General features: G+C 33.5%; 1 protein-coding gene across 3 annotated transcripts in view; it reads right to left on the reverse strand.

Moving 5' to 3' along the window:
- MEMO1 (mediator of cell motility 1) overlaps positions 1-24,651 on the reverse strand; it is a 118,476-nt gene that overhangs the window by 3,551 nt on the left and 90,274 nt on the right. For all 3 annotated transcript variants that reach the window (XM_059405385.1, XM_059405387.1, XM_059405386.1), the window contains 3 exons: positions 19,380-19,522; positions 11,198-11,274; positions 753-857 (listed from right to left, as the gene is read on the reverse strand). In XM_059405385.1, coding sequence (XP_059261368.1) covers positions 753-857; positions 11,198-11,274; positions 19,380-19,522 — 325 coding nt within the window. The remainder of the gene's footprint in view (positions 1-752; positions 858-11,197; positions 11,275-19,379; positions 19,523-24,651) is intronic.

The raw sequence follows: 24,651 nt of genomic DNA on the forward strand, positions 1-24,651 counted from the left end.
TATCTTTCAAATTAGTGTTAGTGAACTAACACTGTAGGGTAGGTTCTATTCTAGACTAACATTACCTTCTCCATTATTTCTCTGCCTCCCCAAACAATGAAGGCATTATTGCTTCCTCCTCCCATTCCTGAATATACACACACTTTCTTCTCTATGAAAAAGTCTCACATTTTCTTTTAGGAAAGCCATACTGTTTTATTTATTACAGGAAAAATGAATATTATTATCTCTTTCAAAAATCCAGCTGCCCAAAACTTCTGCCTCTTACTATTATTTACATGAAATACTGTTTTTGTTGTAAAGAGAAAAACATCACACACAATCTGTCTCATGTTACTAAATTATGAATATCTGAAGTTCAAGAACAGAATTTTCCATTTATTTTTAATAAAGTCTAGAACATTAAATAAAACAAAAAAATTAATAAGGTTACTTATTACCAGAGGTTACTTTGATTTATATTTGTAAAGAACATACTGGAACTGGCTGTGAGTCAAGAGAAAAAGTAGGTTTCTATTCTAAATAATTTTTCTGTATTTAAAAGAAAGTACTGGCCTATCTCCCAGTAACAAATAACTTTATTCATGTAAGCAAAATAACAGAAAGCTAAATTATCTTAAAGATACTAGAAAAAAAAAAAGTTACCTAAAAGCAATATTCATCAATAAGGTATCACAGATGATAACAATTAAGACATTTTGAAACATCATAGAATCAAATGCTAGAAATCAAGACTTCCTAAGGATACTCACATTTAATAACACCCCAATGGGATGTCTTCCACATATAGTATTATGGTATTTCTTCAAGTAATTGCTAAAAGATACAGGGTCTAGTTGTTCTATAATACTCATACCCTAAAAAAAGAAGAGAAAAAGAATATGAAAGAAAAAGAAAAAGTACACAATTTATTATTTCCTAATTACATTTTAAAACTTAGAGCTTACTTAGAGCTAAACATAATTTTTCAATTAAGGAGAAGTAAAGAAAATATATTAAATAATCCTTGTGAAATATCAAACTCATTCATCAAAAGTAATCTCATTATGGTTAGCTCTAACCAATATGTACACTTGATTAACAGAAAACTTTCAGTCCTCAGTTTAGTTTTTTCTGACTATGTTTCCACACCACCATCACCAATTACCAATTAGCTCACAACCCTTAACATGTCACAATTTTACATTTTTCTTCTATAAATGTATTTACAAAAGTAAATCTATTGCAAAAATTAACTTTGCTATATGGCGGGGTTTTTTTTCATAACCATCATATTCCTCCTACCACTGGCATAAATAGTTAAGAGTTTACTATAACTTAGCTAATTCCATAACATACACTTAAATAACAGTGTGTAAGGCATTCTGAATTATCAGCACATGATAAAAAGAAGATACCACGAAGAAAAATGTCAACATAGTTTTAATTAACTTAAAGCTCATAAAAGATAAATGCTTAAGCAAAATAGGACTTTTATGAACTTTTTAAAATAAAGTATTGGCCTGTCTCCCAGTAACAAATAACTTTATTCATGTAAGCAAAATAATGGAAAGCCAAATTATCTTAAAAGCTTTTTATCTCTTGGGGTGCCTGGGTGGCTCAGTCAGCTGAGCGTCTCTTAGTTTTGGCTCAGGTCATGATCTCAGAGTCCCGGAAATGGGCCTGGCCATGGGCTCTGCACTCAGCAGGAAGTCTGCTTGAGATCCTCTTCCTCTGTCTTTTCCCGCCCTCCCTTCTCGCTTATGCTCTCTCTCAAATAAGTAAATAAATCTTTAAAAAAAAGAAGAAAGAAAGAAACCTTTTTATCTCTTTATACTTTCAACTGGAATGCTTTATTTTTAAGATTTTAATTCAGGATCAAAAAATTTTAGGACTACTATTAAAACAACCACTATGATTTGGACATTTATTCACACTAAATTCCATACCCTGTAAATGCATTCAAATAATGTGTTCATAATACAGTAATACAAAGCAATTTTAATCAAGCAAATAAATCAATGATTCTCACGCATTCATTCACCAATTATCTTACCTTGTTTCTTATTCAGGTAAAATGTTTTACATTAGTGTTCTATAAACCAGATTAACATATTCTGAGAGAAATGTAAATGGTGGTTTAACTAGGGAATCAACTGATAAATTTTGTGTGGTTTTTAAATTATATTTCAACATGTTTTAAAACAACCGCAGTGGAAAAGTACCTAGAGTAATCAGATGAACACTCATCTGAAAAATGATAGTAATCAGTAGGTGACATAAAAATACTGCAGTGGTGGCATCAAAATTTAATTTTATAAAGAACCTGTTTTCAGAGCATTCAAGTCATTCATAAACATCATCATACTTTCCTGCAAACAGGAAAAGACAGGTATGTGCATGTAATCAACTTTCAATTGACTGCACATCAATTAGTCACTCTAGACTTGTCCACAATCAGTGTTTAATGCTAAGCTGTTTTCCCCTGCAAACTAGGAGGCTTCCAAGTCAATAGTCTCCAGTGACATTTGGTGCAAATTCAGAGAAATATGAACAAACTTAAAAATTAAACCTAAGATAAATAATTAGTACCATAATTCTGGTTCAAAGAATATCACACAGTATATTTCTAAACCTAGCAGTAACGCAGCGATGGAGTTACACAAATCTCTTCCACACATATGGACAATCAAGATATAACTCCCTAAAAATGAAGGAACTGAGGCATAAATAAGGTTAAAAGCTTGCCTCTGAATTTCTAATCTGAGGCTCTTTCTCACTCACTAGTCTGCTTCATGCAGCATAAGAGACATACTAACAATCATTTAAATACTCTCACAGCTATAATTGGTACACACATTTTAAGAGAACTTTTAACGTTCTTGGATGAAGTCTAGGACAGCTTACCTTAAATAGAACTCTACTCATTAATACATTATGTGACACTGAGGTTCTGAGGTACATGTTAATGTTAAAATCTTAAAGTACATTTTGAACAAACTTACCACATTCATATGCTGACATGAAGAATTCAAAGACAGGAAAACTAACGATCAAATTTGTTAAAAACAAAGAATTCAAGAAATTTCATATAGAAAGATATAAAATAAAGTTATGAATGTAGAGAAGACACTACCAAATAAAGTGTTTGGAATTAAGATATAATGGTTAAATGACAATGAGGTAAAGAAAAAATTGAGATGATGGAAATTAAGGGATAAAGTTTAAATATTTAATCCCCTAAAGTGTATTCTGTACCTACTAGGGCAAGAATCTATTCCACTACAATCATTCTCTGACAAATAAAGATAGTGAACATGTATGCAGTTTTATAAAGAAGGGATATAGAGAAAAAATAAGGCTTTTCTCAAGAGTTGAAATTCTCCAATTGGAAAATTCACGAAGTACGCAAACAATAGCAATAATTATAATGAGAGACAGGGCATCTATTAAGTAATACAGAACACTGGCAAATATACTTTTGTATATATTTATATCTTGATGTTAACAACTTTTAAATCATAGTTACCAAAATTTCAAGAAGATGAAAATGTTAATTTGATACTACTGCCAACAGCCAAAATTTCAAGATGAAGAAACAAAGTACTTCCCCACTAAGCTTAGTTAACTCTTCTATTACTTAAAATACTTGATCAGTGAACCTGAAGTCCAGGTGATGAAAATCTTACCTATGGCCTAGCATATTGAGAATCTGTTCACATGAACTTAAATCCAATATGAAGCAGTGAAGATCTAAGATAAAAAGCAGATATCATAAACACCAAAAGCCAATATCCATCATGATTTGGGTTTCTGAGAAATTTAGGGGCTTCAGCAAGAAATCCTCAGATTGAAAGCTAACTTTGTACTGTGAGGGGGAACAAGAGCAGAGGGAATCCATCATTATGCTGACTCTTTAAGCAATAAGTGAAAGCTCGTAATGTTAAATCCCAAGTGACAATCCTAAACTGACCAATTTTAACTGATAGAGCTGCAAATTCAGAACTCTGATAAGACAACAAAGATCCTCCCTTTTAAAAAAGTTTATATATAGGGACACCTGGGCGGCTCAGTTGGTGAAGCGTCTGCCTTCAGCTCAGGTTATGATCTTAGGATCCTGGGATCAAGCCTGAAATGGGGCTTCCTGTTCAGCAGGGAGTCTGTTTCTCCCTCTCACTTCCCCTCTATGCTCTCTCTTTCTCTCAAATAAATAAATAAAATCTTTTAAAAATTTTTTTAAAAGTTTATACATTATAAAATATTTAATTTAAATTTAATTTTAAATACTATCACCAGCAGTAATCTCCATCTATAGTAACAAACACAAAAAAGAAACAAAACTATTTTAGAGGACTTTAAGAAATTAGAACTAGAACCATAGGTCTTTATTATGAACACTTAATTAATCACCATGTTATGTTGTGAGTAGGCCTCATTTTTTAAAGTAAGGATATATATTTATGTTGGAGAGATGGATGTACATTTAGGTTGACAAGGTGGGAAAAGGAAATATTCTGTTTTCGGTAAGAGGCATCAAAAGAAACCTTACAGTCAAAGAAATTTTATGGGAAAAAAAAAGTCACCCTAAAGATAGCAGTGCTAAAAAGCAATATAGCTTTTTAGCTATCTCGTAGCTATCTTAAAAGATGATATTATAAAACCTTATATCAAAGACTACTAAAGAAACTATTGCCTTGAGTTTGAGAAAGAAGTACAAGTACACAAATCTGAACAATTTCACTTTCAAAAGAGTTGAAAGAAAGAATGGTAGCTGAAGTTCAAATTAAATGAAGTGACTACTAATAAATTTGGAAGGAAAACATATCGTAAGGATGACTACAATGACATTTTCAGACTCTCTTTGCCAAATCATAAGTAATTTGGCAATGTCCATAATGAAACATTGGTCTATATCAAAAGTGGCCCAGAAAAAAAAAATGATTATATGATATACATATAAAACATATATGTATGTACTTAAGTACAGTTAATGTTTCCAGTATGTAATATCAAAAGTTCACAAAAGTGAATGTCTTAAAATAAGTTCTGCTTTGTAATTACTGAAATTACAAAGTTCTAATTACCAAAAACATGATCAGCAGCCAATACTAATATAACACTTTTAGACTCTCCTGTAACTAGTCACTTTTTTCCCCACTTACAACATTTGGAAGATGCAGTTTATTTTCCTATATATTTTTCTTTACATATTTTTTTTTCACATAACTTGATTCCAAGATAGTCAAATGGTAGAGACGTAATTATTTTATAATAAGAGGAACAGCTATTTTTATTTTGCTTTGGAAACTAGAAACACTTTTACTTATTTTAGTAACTCTATTTAATTAGACTTTCCTGATAACAAAAAAAAAAGAGCTAAAACTAATTAACATACTAATTTTGAAAAGACTATACCTAAGATTTTATACCTAAATAATTTTTCATCCTATAAAACTTTCAAAATGTGTAATAATTACAATTCAGAACTGATAACATGTTTTAATACTTTATACAGAGAACACTTCCAATTATATTTGCTCTGAAAAGATTGCATATAGAAACTAAGATACTGGTTCTCAAATGAATGAAATTATTTATAACATAAAATGGCACTTTAGAAAAGGAATATACAGAGGGACAGTCACCATTTGGTTATATAAATCAATTAAGAAAACCCAGTATATAAGAGTTTAATAGTGAGTGTACATATGTATATAAAAACACACATATATATAAACATACATACATGACTATATGTATAGACCTATCCAATCTTATTATTTTAATCCACTTTAACCCCCAGAAGTGACTTACAACTTGAATTAAGAACAGGCTAATTAAAGAACAGAACACTTATGAACCATTTAAAAATTCTATATATAAACAGAAAGGGACCACAAAAATCTGACTCCAAGTCAAATATTATATCAAATATTAAATTCAAATGTGTTAACAAGAAGCAAATACTTAATATTCAGAAATTATATTCCAGACTAAATAAAAATTTTAAAATTATGCCCCAATTTTGGACATCTAAAGTAAGGTAAATCAGATGCAGATTTAGAAGTCAATATTAAACTTACTGGTTCTGTGTACCCTTTGTGAGCAAAAATTTCTGATTTCAAAGACTTAGAAGCTACCAAAAAAAGCAATAACTATAGAATTATGAGAATCATGCCAATGGGTAATTGTTACCCTTTTTGCTCTGCCCCAAAGTAAGAAACCAAGGTGTATCTGTCTAATAAAAATATGCCTCAAGAAAGGTAAGTAAAGCTAGTCCTCTTAATATAAGCTATCAATATAGCATTAGAAGAAAGGCTAAAAGAATAGTTAAGTATGGATGTTTATATATAACACATAGAATAATTAGTAAAATAATACTAAAGTGTTTAAATGTGACCACAGTTCTAAAGAGTTCCAAAGGATGCTATTATGTTCAGTGACTTGAGAATACCAGGTAAACTAATATTTTAGACAAAACACCTCTCTGTGCTAAAAGCATTAATTCAAGGATTTACAAATTTTTACGTGTGCAAAATTAAATGCTGCCTAATTAAAGTTGGCAAATGATTTAAAGAGCTGAACAGAAAGCAAGAGGAGATAAATAGGAAATTTGTTCTACTCAACAGATTAGGGGCCATAGCAGGACAGTGCAAATTCACCTACAAAGCAAATTTAGGAATAAAAAGATGTTGGGACTCTTTCCACACTACCAGAAGGCACATCTCCAGGGGCACTATGAACCAAGTCTACTTTGAAAAAGTCCCATGGGTGACTGAAATTGTAAAGACAAAGTTAAGGATTACTATAGTAGACAATCTCTCTGACCATCTACACCTTACTTACTTAACTCCAGACCTCTTGAACTTATTCCAGACCTCTTCCCCAGACTTACAACCAATACAGTCAATTCTGTAGCAAAGCCCTTCTGAATGACCTCTAAAGTAATGTAACTAGGGGTGCCCGGGTGGCTCAGTCTGCTTCTCCCTCTTCCTCTGTCCCCACCAACCTTGTGCTCTCTCTCTCAAAAATAAATAAAATATTTTAAAAAATAAAATAAAATAATGTAACTACATCATTTCTTTGTGCTTACATGCATTTCTTATCCTGGAATATAACGCCCTACATTATCCGGCCTCTGCCTATCCCTCTTGCCACAGCTTGTACCACTCTTATCCTTATCTACCATACTCCTGCAACACTGGCCTTTTTTTTTTTCTTCACACCCAGCCTCTTGCCTATCTTAAGGACTTCGCACAGGCAGGTCCTTTTGTCCAGAATGCTCTTTCCTCTGATCTTTACTTGGTTTGGTCCTTCTTATCTCTATCTCAGTTTAATGTTTCTCCTCAGGGCAGTCTTTCTCCAACCACTTAACCACCAATCACTTGAATCATTTACTATTTCAAAATCCTTTCAGTGTTTTCTGTACAGCACACATCACTTTTGGAAACTAACATATATACGTGTGTGTGTGTGATTCGTTTTTAACGAGTAAGGATATATATGTATATGTATCCTTACTTTTTTTTTTTAATGTATCTCCTCCTGTTAGAATAAAAGTTCTGTAAGTAAGTGTAAGTAAGAGTAAGTGTGTGTGTTTACTGTTCTAACTCCAATGATGCCTAGGACTATAAATGCACTAAAAAATAATTGGCAAAATGAAAATCCAAATGCCAACTTGACATCTCCACTTGGATATCTTAAAGGCAACAGCAAATATAACATATTCTTAATGTGATTTATGATTTCCCTACCTCCTAAAATATCAGTCCTATCTTCTTGGGCTTTAAATCTAAGTGAACAGTACCAATACCCAACCAGCAGCATAAGCCAGACATTTAAGAGTTATTCTTTCTTTCCCAGCAAGTTCAGTCAATCTCCAAGTCCCATCATCACTTTGTCTCTTATATGTACTGATTATATCCACTCCGTCCCTCTCTTCCACCATCACCATCGCATCCACTGTCTGAATTACCATTTGTCACCTGGATTACCAAAACGGTCTACTCATTTTTCCTTTGACCTCCCTCCAACCCACCTGTGACATTGCAGCTGTATGAGCTATTCAAATACAATCTGATCTTACCGTTTTCCTATTTAATATCCTTTAAACAGCCTGTTCTAGGAATGCCTGGGTAGTTCAGTCAGTTAAGCGTCTGTTTTAGGTTCCAGTCACAATCTCAGGGTCCTGGAATTAAGCCCCGTGTAGGGCTCCCTGGTCCCTACCAGGGTAGTGTCTCCCCCTCCTTCTGTCCTGCTCGTGCTCACACTCTCTCTAATAAATAAAAATAAAATCTTCCCAAAAAACCAGGGACGCCTGGGTGGCTCAATCAGTTAAGCATTTGCCTTTAGCTCAGGTTGTGATCCCAGGGTCCTGGGATTACTGCATCAAGCCCCTTACTCAGCGAAGATCCTGCTTCTCCCCTCTGCCTGCCACTCCCTCCCACTGCTTGTACATGCATACGCTCTCTTTCTCTCTCTGACAAAAAAATAAAATAGAACCCTTAAAATGAATAAACAGCCTGTTCTAGATCCTCTAGCTTCATTTCTCACCCCTACCCCCAGCCCATACATTCACTGATCCACTCAACAATCGCATATATTGAGTACCCAGTGAAAGGCTGATACAAAATGGACAAAGATCCTGATCTCATGAAGCTTACAGTCTAATAGGAGAAGTTATCACCAAACAAATCAACAGTAAGTAAGTCACACAGTAATTAATACTGAGAAGAAAACTTAAATAGGGTAAGGTCATGGATCAACTGTTTACTGTAGGGGTATAATGGAAAACTATGGGTACATTTTTGGGGTGTCCCAATAATTAAAAGATACTAGTGGGTGGTATCCAGGCATGCTGATTGTCCTATAATACAAGATAGTCACACACACAAATAATTGTTCTCATCCCATAATACTCTTGACATGTCTACATAGGTGAAAAACCTGGGCGCATGGGTGGCTCAGTGGGTTAAGCCTCTGCCTTTGGCTCAGGTCACGATATTGGGCTCTCTGCTCAGTGGGGAGCCTGCTTCTCCCTCTCTCTCTGCCTGCCTCTCGGCCTACTTGTGATCTCTCTCTCTGTCAAATAAATAAATAAAATCTTAAAAAAAAAAAACCTGCTAATAATTATCTAGACCCTTAACTCTATTTTATATATAAATACTAATAAGTTTTACATGGTTTTAATATACAGATTTCCAAGGAATGGCCATATTCATATAAAGTAAGGGAAGGCTGAACTTTGTTTAGTTTACAACCTTACTAGGAATTGCTCACCATTTTGGAAAATCAAGTCACCCAGCAATGCACCCTAGTGATATGAGTCACAAACATAACTGTTTAGGTTTGGATTGATAGCCGTTATAGTAATGATACAATGTGTAAGCATCTACTTCATAGTGTCTTCTAATATAGTTAGAATTCGGGCCCTTACAGTATTAAGAATTTATTAGTTTATCATAAATTACTTTCCCCTTATTTCTTTCTCATATCACAGTTAGGGTATTCACTTAATTTAATTATGTATATAGGAAGATTATATTCATTATTTCATTCACTTGAAAAGTATTTACTGAGCACCTACTAATGTTCTAATCACTATTCTAAGCACTCTGGATACACTGGAGAACAAAATAAATATCCTGACTAACAAAACTATAATAAATAAGTAGAATATTTAGTTTGTTGAAAGAAAAACTGCAGCAAGTAAGGTACGTTGAGAATGCTAAGAAGGTGGAGTGTATGATGCAAAATTAAACTGGGTAGTCAATGCATCTTGCTGGGAAGGTAAAGCTGAGCAAAGCCACAAAGTCAGACAGTCAAAAAAGGGCCAAAGCCCTAAAGTAGGCACATCTATATCATCATCACAGAACAATAAGGAGAGTATGTGCCCTAAGTAACTCTTACAGCTCCATATCAGAATAGCTTCTAAGTCTGCTCAACGACTGCAGTGAAAGTTCCATTAAGTGAAAGACAATGTTTTATCTTCTTAATGTCTTCAGTACTTCACACAGTACCAGACACACTAGGAGACACCCATTAACCACTTGCTACATGAAGAAAATAAATGATGACATAATCAGAAAAGTTTTCTGATGCAACTGAGAATTATGCCTCAGAAAAGTAAGATGAGAACTAGAAGGCAGGAAAGGATTAAATGACTGACGTGACATCATAAATCCAAAAGAAAAGTCAGTAGATTAAGTCCAAACAAAATTCCAAAGGTAAAAGTATTAGGCTATAATTAGATCTAAGTAATAAGATAAATTTAAATATGATAAAATCTACATATAAGAAAATCTCCTGAGTAACTAAATTTGCATTCATTCCATTTGGCTTTTAATAAAATATACAAGGTATAACCTACCTATGGTTTTAGATCCAGATTTCTCAATAAAATGTTTTATCTACTTTAGACTAAATAGTCTTGTACTAAAACATATGCATAAAGCTTTTGAAACAGTGGTAAAGTTGATTTCAACATAACACAGACTTAAAGTCTGACAGATTTAAAGACAATTTAGAGACCACCTATTTCAAGACTCATCTTTAAGATGACAACTTGAGGACTAGAGAACTGAAATGATCTGTCAAAAGTCAAAGCCAGTAAGTGATAAACCTCCTATATTTAATATTCTGTTTATAAGTTTAAAAACACAAAATGATCTGCATGACTTTTCAAATAGGAAAACAATTACTCCAACTACCATACTATTTTAAGGAAAATGACAGCAGGATTCAGTGTCTGTTGTACTACTGGGCCAGGTAAGAATACAATCATATTTTTAAATTCTCTATTTAAACAACAAAATGAAACACCATTTAAGAAAGTCCAAATGGCAAAAAAATATAATAATAAAATAAACTTAAAATTTGCTACGGTTGTTTCTGCTTAAAAATAAGTAATGGCATTAGTATCCTGTCATCCCTAAACCTGAGACACTCCCCCAAATAGCATCTAAAAATCTATACATTATTCTTTGTCTTACTAATTAAATAAAATTAAGATAAAGGAAATTTCAACTAATAGAAAAGGGATTATTTTTATAATCAATATTCATATGATTATAAATTATATTTTGCACATTTAGTTAAAAAAAGATAGGGAAAGAATTATTAGTCCACTGTATATTTCAACATATTAAGTCTTGAATCACTAATCTGAAATCAAAGAAAATACCTTAGAGCATTAAAATCCCACACCTGAAAGACTTACCATTTTATCTAGATGTTCAATGGATCTATAAATCTCCCCCTGGGATTCATCATAGTAACTGTAACGGAACCTTTGACCTTGAAACAAATATCATGTACAAAATAAAATAGGGAAAAATTAGAAGCTAAAAAGAAAGCAAGCGCTTACCAAATAATTTCAGTTCTCATGGAAGGCAAAGCACAGCTTAAGCCTCTGAGAGAATCATTCCCAAGAGCCCTTGTACATAAAAATAAAAGGCATATTTGGGAAGTAATAAAGAAATGATATATCACCAGTGTTTTATGATGTTAAAAACTACTTCAAACTGTAGAACCTTAAAGTCACAAGCAATACAAAAGACTAAGGAAACAAAACAGCTTAAAAGTTAGAAGCATTGTTAAACATATTATATCACTCTGTAATGGAAGGTAAACCCAAAGAATATGATTCAAGGAAATCTGGTTTAAGGAAACTATCTCAGTGTAACAGATCAATGAAATCAATGAAAGCTTAGCTTTTGCTGTATAAATGCAAAGACTTGATCTCTATTACAGAAAAAAAAAAATGTGCAGGTCAGAGATATATTGTGGCTTATGTGATTTTTAGGACTTCAATAAAAAAATTTATCTCATTTTTTTAAAACTCTCTACTTGAAAAAAGATCGATACAAGTGCCTAAAAATAGGAGGCACAAAAGGATAAATACAATTGTCCTGCTCTGACAATAAAATCTCAGTAAGAGTACAAGCACAGAACATTCACGTTTAGCTCTTCTCCAAGAAACAGAGGGTAAGCTGGAAGAAGCTTGAAAAGAAGACAGAAAACAAAAGGCTCAGGTAATAAATCTGGCTCCCTATTATAATCGTATAAAAACTAGAAGTTAGACATATTTATAAATAATTGTGGTATGCTATTCCACAGACTATGTTGTATTTCAGACACATCTACATTTGTATATCTGTGATGCCTATATTTCTTAGAACTCATTACTTTTATATTTAGCTATTTTTAAAGATTCACCAAAATACATTTGAAAGGTATGTGAGTACACCAGTCATGTATGCACACATTCTGTGTCTTGTGCTTCATTTTTAGAGCAAAGTTCACATATAAAATTATTATCCTCACACCTGAGAAGATGGGTTTCTTTGGCTGGATACTTGTGATTTTTAAGTTCTCTGTTTATCTTACTAAAAAAAATGATCATCTTATAGATGACGAGTGATGCAAAATAACAAAACTCTTTTGGTGTTCTCTTTTGGAAAAAACCACACACCACAGTTATCCACACTTCCTTTACTTGTTGATTTTGATCAACTTTGATGGTCATCTTTCTAGACTATACTGTATTTTCTTAACTTTCACATTTTAACTTTGCACACACATTAATACATATGATTACTCGTGTAACAGTTCTTATTTTCCCTCAAGAGTTGCTATTAAATCAGTATTGCATCTTATAATTCATGATATCCTAGAATCAAGAAATAAGGTTCTGAGACAATTATCTGCTTTCTGAATATAAAAACCATTTCTATCAACATTGAGGATTACTACATGTCACCATAACTATGAGATCAATTACAATTCTTGCACTAAAAAAATTCTTAAACAGTGACAATTCATCACTCAATGCCCTTATATTAATTAACTCATCAGACATTTCTTTCAAAATTTAGAGTTAGGTATAGTTTTGTTTTTCTTTACAGAATGTACACACTTACTCCTACCTAATAGCGAGAACTATATAATTGGACCCTATTTTTTCCTACTTGCCAGATGGCTATTGGAAGGCTCAAAGTCCAATCTAAAGTCTGTTGCAATAACTTCTTGATTCAATTCACCGGTACTAAATTTCTACTTGGATTTCAAAGGTCTTTTGACAGAGTTGCCCGAAATCTTTTGTGAAATAAACAAACAAATTATTAACCTTAGACAAGAAACTTCTGACTCACTGTCAACTGTAGTAAGAGTAATATCCTTGGAAGCAATCAAGATGAATATTTTTTGAACCTGAACTACTTCAGGTTTATAATAATACATTCTCTTTTTCTTGCTTCAGGAGATAGCTGTTCGTTTTAGCTGTCAATAATCCCTGTGACTGGGATGTAATTGTCTAATCTGAAAACTGCTACTCTTCAGGTCTACAGAAAAATGCATGTACTTTCTGATAACCATTTCTACTCAAGTCTTTTCTGCTTATTTCCAAGTTCAGAGCTGCTGTTTCAAATGACTGAAGTTGGTCAAAGCTGCCTTAATCACAAGTAGAAAGTACAACTATACTTAGAAATGCTCCCATGTTCATATGGACCATTTTCACTGTAACCCTGACTTTAAAACTACTTCTGAAGTAAGAAAAAATACATAAAATGTTTTGAATACTTCAAAATACCAAATCAACATATGATTTAAAAAGAATGACAAAATGCACAGGAAATTGATGAGGAAATGTTTAACATTTTACTATCTACCTCTTGCTGCTCTTTAGGTGTTTGCATTTTGTAGCTGAAGAATCAAGTAGAAATATTTTATGAGCTCTAAATAATGTATCAATTAAGTAGCTAAATACACACTACATAGAGCTACTATACTGAAAAAGTATTTTACTTAAACAGCTCAACTTAGAATAATTTTTTAAAATTATACAAGCATTTAGAAATTACCTGAGTAATTCATTCTGGTCAATATACATACAGAAAGCATCTACTTCAAAGTAAATAGTTTCTATCATCCCAGCCTAGGAGGTGTGTGCACACACACGCATGCACACACACACACACACCACTTTAGTTACACACCTCTTGGAATTTGAATGCAAAAAAATCGTTTGTATCTAATTATCAAAAAGAAGTTTATCAAGATTTTATTTAATGAAAAATGAAAGAAATGACAACACTAGCACAATACACTGTTCATAAATGCACCTTTAATCAAATATTCACTGTTGATGTATTATGACTTCATGTTTAACTCACAAGCAGACATTTTGTTTTATAACACTTCTAACATTCAGTAAAGCTTATGCATCTAAACTGAGCAAACACAGGTGCCTCTGTACCTGGAGAACTGGACTTGTATACTTTTTTAAGTATGAATAAAGCATATCACATAGTAAGAGAAAATTACTTACCTGAAACTTATCCTTTCAGAAGGTACACTGGGAAAATGGATTCTTTGAGCCCCTGTTTCAACTCCAAGTATGAGCTTTCTAGCTTTAAGAGCCATTGACACTGCCCCTAGGGGCAGTACAAGCTTTGGAACTCCCCTAGTGAGTATGTCAGTAGTTTCTTCAGGTGCCTTCCCTCAGTTCTTTTCAAATTCAAAAGATGAGAGGAAAAATAACCCAAGAAAAAAAAATCCTGTAAAGCAGAAACCTTACTCTTTGAGGGAAGGAGGGTAGCTCATTTGTGAATCCATTCCAGAGCACGCTTTCTGAGAAAAAGAAATACAGGTAAGTAATTTTCCTATCTCCAAAGGTGACTGGTGATTAATGAGTGGATTCACAGAGTGTGGAGAGTAAGCTCCAGGGATGTCTGTTCAACACACAACAATCAACTAATGAGGACAAACATAACAATGAATGGTACAAGAACCAACACTGCTTTTTAAGTGCCTCAAAACAAAACAACAAAACAAAACAAAACAAAATATAGCAAATACCTCAACATTAAGCTATACACTGGTTTGCAGAAATAAACAACGAGCTTGGAAAGTTTATTTTAAAGCCCCCAAAAAGATTAGTGAACAAAACAGACTTTCAGACATATGTCCAGTAAAAACTGTACTGTTACACATTCACTTTATCACTTTATGTTTATATGTTAAAGCACTTTCAATTATTTTAGTTAATCCTCACAACAACCTATGAGATAGATTATTAGGTCATTCCATACTAAGGACATTCATAATTGAAATCGTGAAAAACTATAGTCCTTTCATTCTAAAATCTTAGTTATAATGTAAAAAGAAAAAAAAAGTATTAGCCTTCCCTCAAAAGATCAAAAACCTAAATATGTGTAACTAGTATGTATAAAATTTGAGAAGACAAATATGAAAGCTTGGATGAGATGTATTTCAGGAATTAGCTAACTTATACTCAAACCAATTGAAATTATTTAGAAAATAGTAATACCCTAGTACCTAAGAGACTAGCAACAGAAAGGAAAAAAGAGCAGGCATGCATAATCACTTGTTATGGAAAATTAAACTAGAAATCTGAATAAAGATAAATCCATAAATATTCTGGGGAATGCTACTTTTGATAGGTGACACAAATTAAAAAAGAAATTATATAAACCTATACAAATATAAGTTCCTATGTAAAAATCCAAAACTGCTGAATTGAGTGCAGTAAAATTTATTCATATTTAATAAAATAATTTATCACTAACATTTACCAAGTAAATTTACTGAAGTCAATTTGCAGTTAAAATCACCATAAAAAGAAAAGTAAGTAGAATGAATCAACTTAAAAAAATCAATTTCTGTTAGATGCAGTTTCATTTAGAAACCTCTTAGAAGTTAATCAGAAATTATGTTAATGAAAGCTGTCAATGATATAAATGTGAAAATACAAATTTCAAAATCAGGAAAGTACAAACATTAATATTTTATATTATATATATGGAGAAGAGCAAAAATGAAAGGCAAACAGAATGAAAATTCTACAATTAGAAAAACTAAAATAGGTCAATCCTATAAGATAGCATCTTATATGGATGGCTCCATATAAGATGCCATCTTATAGGATAAGAAACTTGGTCAGAAAAAGTATGGACACAACATTACCTAAGCACAGTAAAAATCAAATACTAGCAGCAAATGTCCTTCACTTACACCACAAGCCCTGGTAGTAGCAGGAAGGGCAAAATGAGGTAGTTCATGAAGTGTTACTAGGAAACATCACCCTACTGGGCTGACTAATGAATTTTCATGTGGATTAGACTAGTGATAAAATAAAAGACAGGAATTGAAGTGGTGAAGGTTTTTTTTTCTGTTAGGGTGGGGTATTCAAATGAAGGGACAGAAAGAAGAGGCATAATAGAATCTAGGTACCCATTCTCCCTCAGCTTTCCCAACCCAAGAAGAAAATTTGGGAGTATTTTAATCTTTCTACTTTTTCTCTCTCTAATGTCTTTTTCAAGTCCACATAAAATTTAAATGGGATCTGAAAGATGAAAATCTTTAAAGCAAAGTACACTTAAAAAAAAAAGTCATTCGTGTAATGGACACTGGTTAATAAGTAACCAGGCAAAACCCTTCCAATCACTGTCTCCATCACCAAATCTCCTGCCTTATTTTTAACAGAACCCGGACATAATAGAAATAATGACTAGAAATGAAAAATGTTGTCACTGCTAGTACTCTGTTATTCAACAAAACAAATTCCACTGTAGGCATCTGAGTAATCTGTCAACGGTACCATAATCAAGTAAGTGATTTTTCTCCAAAAATCAGCTATTTAGAAACGTAAAGGGTGTTGACAGCTCAACTCAATGAAATTTTTAAGATCTCTGAGTATCTGAGTAACTGAATTCTTCCTGTGAAATGATTTAGAATGCAGTGTTATCATTACTTTGATATGGTAAAATCAATCTATACAGTATCTTTACCAAAAAAGAAGAAACAGAAGAAGCAGCAGAAGCAGATGAAGAAGAAGAAGCAGCAGCAGCAGAAGAAGTAATAGAAGAAGAAGAAGAAGAAGAAGAAGAGCTATTAAGAAATACCCTCACAAGAAAAAGCTTGACTTTTGAAATGGGAGTATAACATTCATTAAAATTTAGAAAAGATGACCAATGCCACCACAGCATTAAACTTGAAAAATACAAAAATTTCTAAGACATTTTATTTTAACCTGTAACTAGTCAAAAATTCATATTACTTCAGTTAGGCATATAAAATAGGAAATGAATCTTACTTTACAAGAATGATGGTTATTATTGCTATTGTAAAGGGAAACTACCAATCTTGGAATAGTATCCATGCAACACCTTCCACTTATCCCCAGATCTTCATCGAATTTCCTAACAAGAATCAGTACAGTGCTTTTCATAAGTGCAAAGCAAGCACCTAATGAGTATTGTTAGTGAGAGTGATACTAAAAAAATAAACACCTGGAAAAGTTCTATTACTTAACCACCAAATGTAAATAAAAAATGTTTTAGGCTCTGGACAATTCTCTTAACTAACACCTACCAGCCTCTGGAAATTTTGAGTTCTTATTTGTAATTGTCATCAGGAAATCCTAGCTTATAATTTAAATGCCAAATTTTTCTACAGCACAGGAGATCGAAAGGCCTAAATAACTTTCCAAGAACCTAGGTAGAATACAAAACAAAATTCATCTTTCTCTCTCAATATTGTACTTAAATACAGTACTTGGATTAGGGCTTATTTGCTTTAGAATTCATTCATGAAGCAAAAAAGAATGACTCAACAGACAAGAGTGATTTTAAAGCATCTACAGATTTTTATGTGATTTATGCTGTGATTGCACATGATACCCCATCTTGAGGGAGAACCCAGATTCTAAAGAACAATATCAGAGGAACTAATTATTTAAATATAAAAGTAATTTAAAGTGATTCATAAGAGCCTTAAAAGTGAAGAGGGAGGAGACACATGCTTCAAGAATTTTTAATTCTAAAACATATGGATATATGCTTTATTACCAACATAAGTTCACAATACTAAGAAAAATATCCTTTTTTCAACAATGATACTTCTTAGTTTTTAAGATCAACTATGACTAAATATCAGAATTTCCAAGAATCTACCTAGTCCTCACATCTAAGTAATATACTTATAATCCATAAAAAATAACTTCTGCCAAAGGTAATAAACCAACTAGCCAATAGAATTGATTCTTAAAGAACCCTGAGAACCCTCAGGGAGTTTGGCAAGGTCACATAGCTACCTGTATATCCTAAACCAGGACTTCCCAACCTCAGCACTATATATTTTGGGCAGGATAATTCTTTGATGAAGAGGGCTGTCCTGTGTACTAGAGGATGTTTATTTAGCAGCTTTTCTGGACTCCACTAAGTAGAAGCCTAAAGCATTCCCACTTCCAACCCCCACCCCACTGTAATGACCAAAAATGTCTCCAGGCATTTCCAAATGTCCCTTCATAAGATAATCAGCCTCAGATGAGAAATTAGTGCCTTAAACCAAAATACTTATCTATAAAGGAGGATGGCTCTCTTAAGATGGTCTCAACACCATTCACAGAGCAATGGAAGAGAATATACCAGCCTAAGCACAATAGATAAATATTGAGTCAACTCTGGTAATCCATGCTTAAGACACATAAAAGCCAGGGGTCCCTATATCTCATTGAGGATGTTTTTCTGACCATTGTAGTACTCTATCTTAAAATTTATAATCTTGTGCCTTACATTTTCTCTATAATCAAAGAAATAACTGAAGGATGAACAGGTATTGGCATCCTCCAGCCAATGAGAAATGTCCTAAAAGGAACAGGATTCAAAAATATTCTAGAACAGTCATGGATAAGGGAGAGTAAACTGTATTCAAAGAATCAAAATATAAAATTTACTCACAGAAGCATTCACAAATGTCTTTCTTTATCATCAGTTCACTGTGAAGTTTCCTTTCTCTTTTTATTCACAAAATAACAAAAATCACCTAAGAGTCCTCACCCTTATAAACCATTACCAACGAAGACCACAATGCTAATAGCCCACATGTTACAATCTTGGAGGGTAGCTCTAAACTGATGGCAAAAATTAAGCACCAAAGGAAAAGTAGAAAGAAAAAAAACACTAATTACAGAAAAGGAAATGTGGAAAAGGACTGGCATAGCACACAGTGCTCTTTTACCTTCTAAAGAAGAAATGTATTTTATCTACGAAAAAACTAACTTCAGAGAATCTACCACACAACTCAACTTGGAAATAGGGTTAAAAGATCTTACTTAACTCCCACTAATATAAGTGGCTAAGCAAGGATGCCCTCACAGTGTGAATCCAATTATACCAGTCGCCTTTGGAAATGTATCCATAATCTATCATAATCTGATCCTTTTTAAAAGACTTTTTTATTCACTTTTAAACCGTTGCAGCTAAAAGTAAAACTTTCCAAGGGAAGTGATAAGGAACTGAAAATCCAAGCTTAGAGTGAAAAGATACCATTAACCACAAGTATATATTATCTACCATGATATGTTAAAATCTAGAACTTACCCCAATGGCAGAAATCAGAAGAAACCACAAAGAGATTACTAGGATCCGCTAGATATTTACTGAAGAGTTTTCCGAATTCCTGTTCTTTTGACTCACTCAGAGCTCCAACCAGTACAGGAATAATGGTAAACTCATCCTTATGGCTTAAAGAAAACAGAAAAAAAAAAAAAAAGTCATTTAAGAAGTATAAGAATATAAGTAGTTTTCCAATGTGCTGGCACTAAAAAGTGGAACATTGATTAAAAAGGGTAAGGATAAGATACATACTGTTGAATTTTTTAATCTATAATTGAAATGTTTAAAGAAGACCACTTAAAAATAAGAGAGATACAGAATACTAAAAATATCTATTTAAATTACAGAAATGTACAATACTTCTTTAGGTAAACAAAGCTATTTTACTAGCAGGTATAATAATGTCCTCCAATATAAAAATAACCCCATCAGACCATCACCAAGACAAGTCTTCTCTACTACCCTTCAAAGCTACAATCATCTGCCTAATCCTTCCACAATTTTAAAAGAGCATTAAACTCTTCCTCAATATTTTAATCTTATCCTGTTACAAATACCACCTCTGCTGGTACTTTATAAACCTGCCAAGTGAGACCTACAAACTTAATCTTGGCTCCCATAAGATACACCAACTGCACCTTAAACCTACACTAATACACAGATACAGGACAGCCTGACGATACCACTCAAATTTCAGTGGCATCTTGGGTGGACATAGAATTCAAGGAAGTAGGTATTAATTTCTAGCAGCAAGAAAAAGACACCAAACCCACCCACAATGTTTATGACATTTCCACAAGTCCCTTTTTCACTCTACAGATTGACAGATTTATGGAAAAGGAACAGAGCAGATTAATAAAGAATAACTATCATGGGCTATAGAAATAGACGTTCATCCAAAACCTTTTAAAATTTTCATTGCAGTGAAATTTTACTTACATATATTCAATACTATTTATATTCTAAATGATCCCAGATTGGAATTTTAGAAGCGTGAGTCATTTTTGTCTGACTTGTGCTGAACAGGACTTAAAAAAAAAAAAAAATCACCATTATAATAAATGCTTTTTAATATGTTAATCTGACACTTAACTGATGTAGGACAAACAGAATTCATAAAAATGTTTTTAAAAATACTAAATTTAAGTTTATTCCCAAATAAGTGTTAGCCTAGCTTCATAAAGCTACAGCCAGGGCACCCAAGCACCTCCCCCAGAAAGACCCCCTTACCCTTGTCAATTGCGAAATAAACAGATCATACAGATCTCCAGTCCCTCTGCAATGCAGGGGCTTCTTGGGCAGAATCTGCATCTATGGAGTAAGAAAAAAAGAGGAAGCTGGCAGAGGAAGCTGCCATGGAATATCTCCTTCTCTGACTCTTTTACCAGTTTGCTGAACAACTGCATGAATGAACAGGGGCTCTTCAATAAGTTAAGAGTGATTATCAATCAAAAGGCAAGAATCTGGGCTCTAGTAAAAATTCAAGAAGACTGCTATGACTTGTTCTAACTTCAAGTACTATCTATATAAATAAATAAACTACGATCATCAAGGAATATGTAAGTAATTATGACATGGTAGGGATGCAGTTACATAAGAATATAAAAAAGAAGTCAGAGGAAATCGGTTCACGTACCATCTCTATCACATAATAAAAGTTGAGAGGGTGGGTAAATTACTAAATACTTAAAAATGTATTTTCTTATCTGTAAAATGATCATAATTACACTATCTATTTTCTAAAGTTGCTACAAAGTGAGAAACACTACTGGAAAATACTTTGTCAACAATTGGTGGCTCACCCTAAAGAAATAATACATGTCTACTATTCTACAGAGCCACAAGCATTCCCTTACCCTCAACCTCAGCCTGCAAATCTATCTATACCGAGGTAAAAAACTCATACTACTTAGAAATCTAAGCTTTGAATCAAGATCTATCCATCAACCTCCTTGTCATTTCTTTAAAAAAAAAAACCTACTTCTGGTTCTGTATTTCCACAAAGTATGAATTAGAAAAAAGAGCATTTGGCTTTGAAATGTAATATTCCTAGATTTTAGAATTCAAGTTGTCAGGCTGGACTTCCCCAGTGAAGGTGTACAAAATCTCACCCTCAAAAAATAATTATAAAATTGTCAAAAAAAACAAAACAAAACAAAACATTTTGTGCTCTAGAAATTAACCAAAGACAAAAAACACAACAAGAATAGTTTATTCATTATTTTAATAAGTGACCTTTTTAGGAAGAACAGTGGGAGTCTGGCATCTTACCAGGAGCATTCTCTATCCCCCTGCCCCACTCCACTAGCATAGTGGGGTTGGCTGTGAAAGCCAGCAGCTTTATTTGCTGAAGGAAGCTGACTTTGATTTGGAGCAGGGAGCAGAAAACACATCCAGCAAAAAACAGAAAAGCCTATAGCTCTCATAGCCTGAGATTACAAAAACAGTGGAGGCAAGCCACAAACCTGAGGACTACCTAGAAATTTAACATGGAAATTCTGCAAAGGAGACAGCCACAGAAGGACCCAATAAATTCACATATTCTGAAGAGATGATTGATGTCCTCCACATAACTCTTTCTGACTAGAAGGCAGCAAGCACATATGTGCTGGGGAAACCCATAAGGTTCCAAGCTCCCCCAAAATGCCAGCTAATCAGGAGGGTGAGAGCACGCCCAAGGGAAAGTGGAGACCTGAGAGCAACATCACACACCCCAGGCGGACTGGAAATCTACACACACTCAGGGCGACCGGAGAAGACCCAACAGAAATGAAAGGAGGCAAGCTAGACAAAGGCCCAAATTTTGAATATGCTCCCCAAACTATACCCAATCCACCAGCAGAGGATGAAAGCCTTACTGGTTCACAGTGTTCGTCACAACCTCCAACCAATCATTACTGAAGCACTAAGTAATGCAGACATACAGGTAAACTCTAGAAAGCCAAATTAAAGAAATTTTTAAAAGCTGAGAAGATACATCAGTAGCCACAATTTTGGGAGAGAGCAATTCTGCAGATTATGGCAACAAAGTTACTTAAAAAAAAAAAAAAGTAAATGAATGAATGAATGAACAAAAGGAACAACTACCACCACCACTACCACCTGCAGAAAATTTTAATAAAACCAGAATCAAGTTGCTATATTACAAATTTTTAGAAGTCAGTTTTAAGAAAAAATTATGAGCTACAAAAACAGTAAAGTGTAAAAAACATTCTCAGGGGAAAAAGAAAAAAAAGTAGCCAATAGAAGCTGTATCCATATGGGACCAGATTTAGCAAAAACTTCAAAATAATTGTATGTTCAAAAAAATCAAGGAAGGGCGCCTGGGTGGCTCAGTGGGTTAAGCCGCTGCCTTCGGCTCAGGTCATGATCTCAGGGTCCTGGGATCGAGTCCCGCATCGGGCTCTCTGCTCAGCAGGGAGCCTGCTTCCTCCTCTCTCTCTCTCTGCCTGCCTCTCTGTCTACTTGTGATCTCTCTCTGTCAAATAAATAAATAAAATCTTTAAAAAAAAAAATCAAGGAAAACTATGCTTTAAAAAATTAAAATATGGCAATGACTAAATAATAGTAAATATCAACAAAGATATGCAAGCTATTAAAAAGAACTAAATGGAAATTTTAGAGTTAAAAAGTACAGCAAATGAAATTTGCTAGATGGTCCAAAAATATTACAAAAAATCTGTGCAATTAAAGATAAGATAAATCATCCAACTTGTAGAGAGAAAAAAAAGGGACTGAAGAAAAATGAACAGAGCACTGGACACTTGGAAGACAACATCAAACATACTAGGATGCGTACAATGGGAGTTCCAAAAAAAGGTACAGGAAAACTATAAGAAGAAATAATGGCTGATCAAAAAAAAAATGAAATTTTGCCATTTGCAACAACATGGATGGAACTAGAATGTAATTTGCTAAGCGAAATAAGTCAATCAGAGAAAGACAAGTATCATATGATTTTGGTGATATAAGAAATGTGAGAAACTAGACAGAGGATCATAGGGGAAGGGAGGGAAAAATGAAACAAGATGAAACCAGAGGGAGATAAACCATAAGACACTCTCAATCTCAGGAAACAAACTGAGGGTTGCTGGAGGGCAGGAGGGTGGGAGGGATGGAGTCACTGGGTGATGGACACTGGGGAGGGTACGTGCTATGGTGAGTGCTGTGAATTGTATAAGACTGATGAATCACAGACCTGCACCCCTGAAACAAAAATATATGATAACTAAAAAAAGAAATAATGGTTGAAAACATTCCAAATTTCATGAAAAACATTAATCTCCAGTTCTAAGAGACTCAACAATCCACAGGAGGATAAGCACAAAGAGATCCCCATCTAGATACACTATAATGAAACTGATGAAATGAAAACCAAAGACAAGAAGAAAATCTTAAAAGCAGGAAAATGACCCATCACTTACAGGATAGTGTTTTCAACAAATCGTACTGGAATAACTGAATATCCATATTAAAAAAAGTGAACTTAGACCTTTACCTCATACCACACACAAGAATTAACTCAAATTCAGTAACAGATATAACTATAAGAGCTAAAATAATAACTCTTCTGGAACAGAGGTTAGCAAAAATCTTTTTAAAGGGTCCATAAAGTAAATAATAAAGTAAATATTTTAGGTTTGGGGGGACATACAATCTCCCTAACTACTTAACTGTCACTATAAAGAGAAAGCAGCCACAGATGATATGTAAATGAGTGGGTATGGATGGCTATAACCTAATGAAACATTTACAATAACAAGTGGTGGGCCAGATGTGGTCTGCAGACTATAGTTTGCTGATTCCTGTTCAAAAAGAGAAAACATCTGTGACCCTGAATTAGACAAAGATTTTTTAAATAAGATATCAAAAGTTAAATCCACTCAAGAAAGAAAAAAAAAAGATAAAATGAATTCATCAAAAACTTTTGCTCTTCAACAAAGCAAAATGACCTGTATCTAGAATATGTAAAGTCTCTTAAAACTCAGTAAGAAGACAAATTATCTAATTTAAACTGGGGCAAAATTTATGAACAGATATTTCACAAGACAAGACATACAAATGACTAAAAACCACACTGAAAAGTTGCTCAACATCATGAGCCACTGGGAAGATGAGAATTAACACCAAATGAGGTTACACTATATACATCTATCAGAAGGGCTGACTGTAACAGGTATTGGCCAGAATGGGAGACACTAGAACCCTCACACATTGCTTCTGGAATATAAAATGGGGCCATCACTTTAGAAAACCG

This window comes from Mustela nigripes, chromosome 7 (assembly GCF_022355385.1).
Source record: "Mustela nigripes isolate SB6536 chromosome 7, MUSNIG.SB6536, whole genome shotgun sequence".
In the NCBI taxonomy this organism is placed as follows: Eukaryota; Metazoa; Chordata; class Mammalia; order Carnivora; family Mustelidae; genus Mustela; species Mustela nigripes.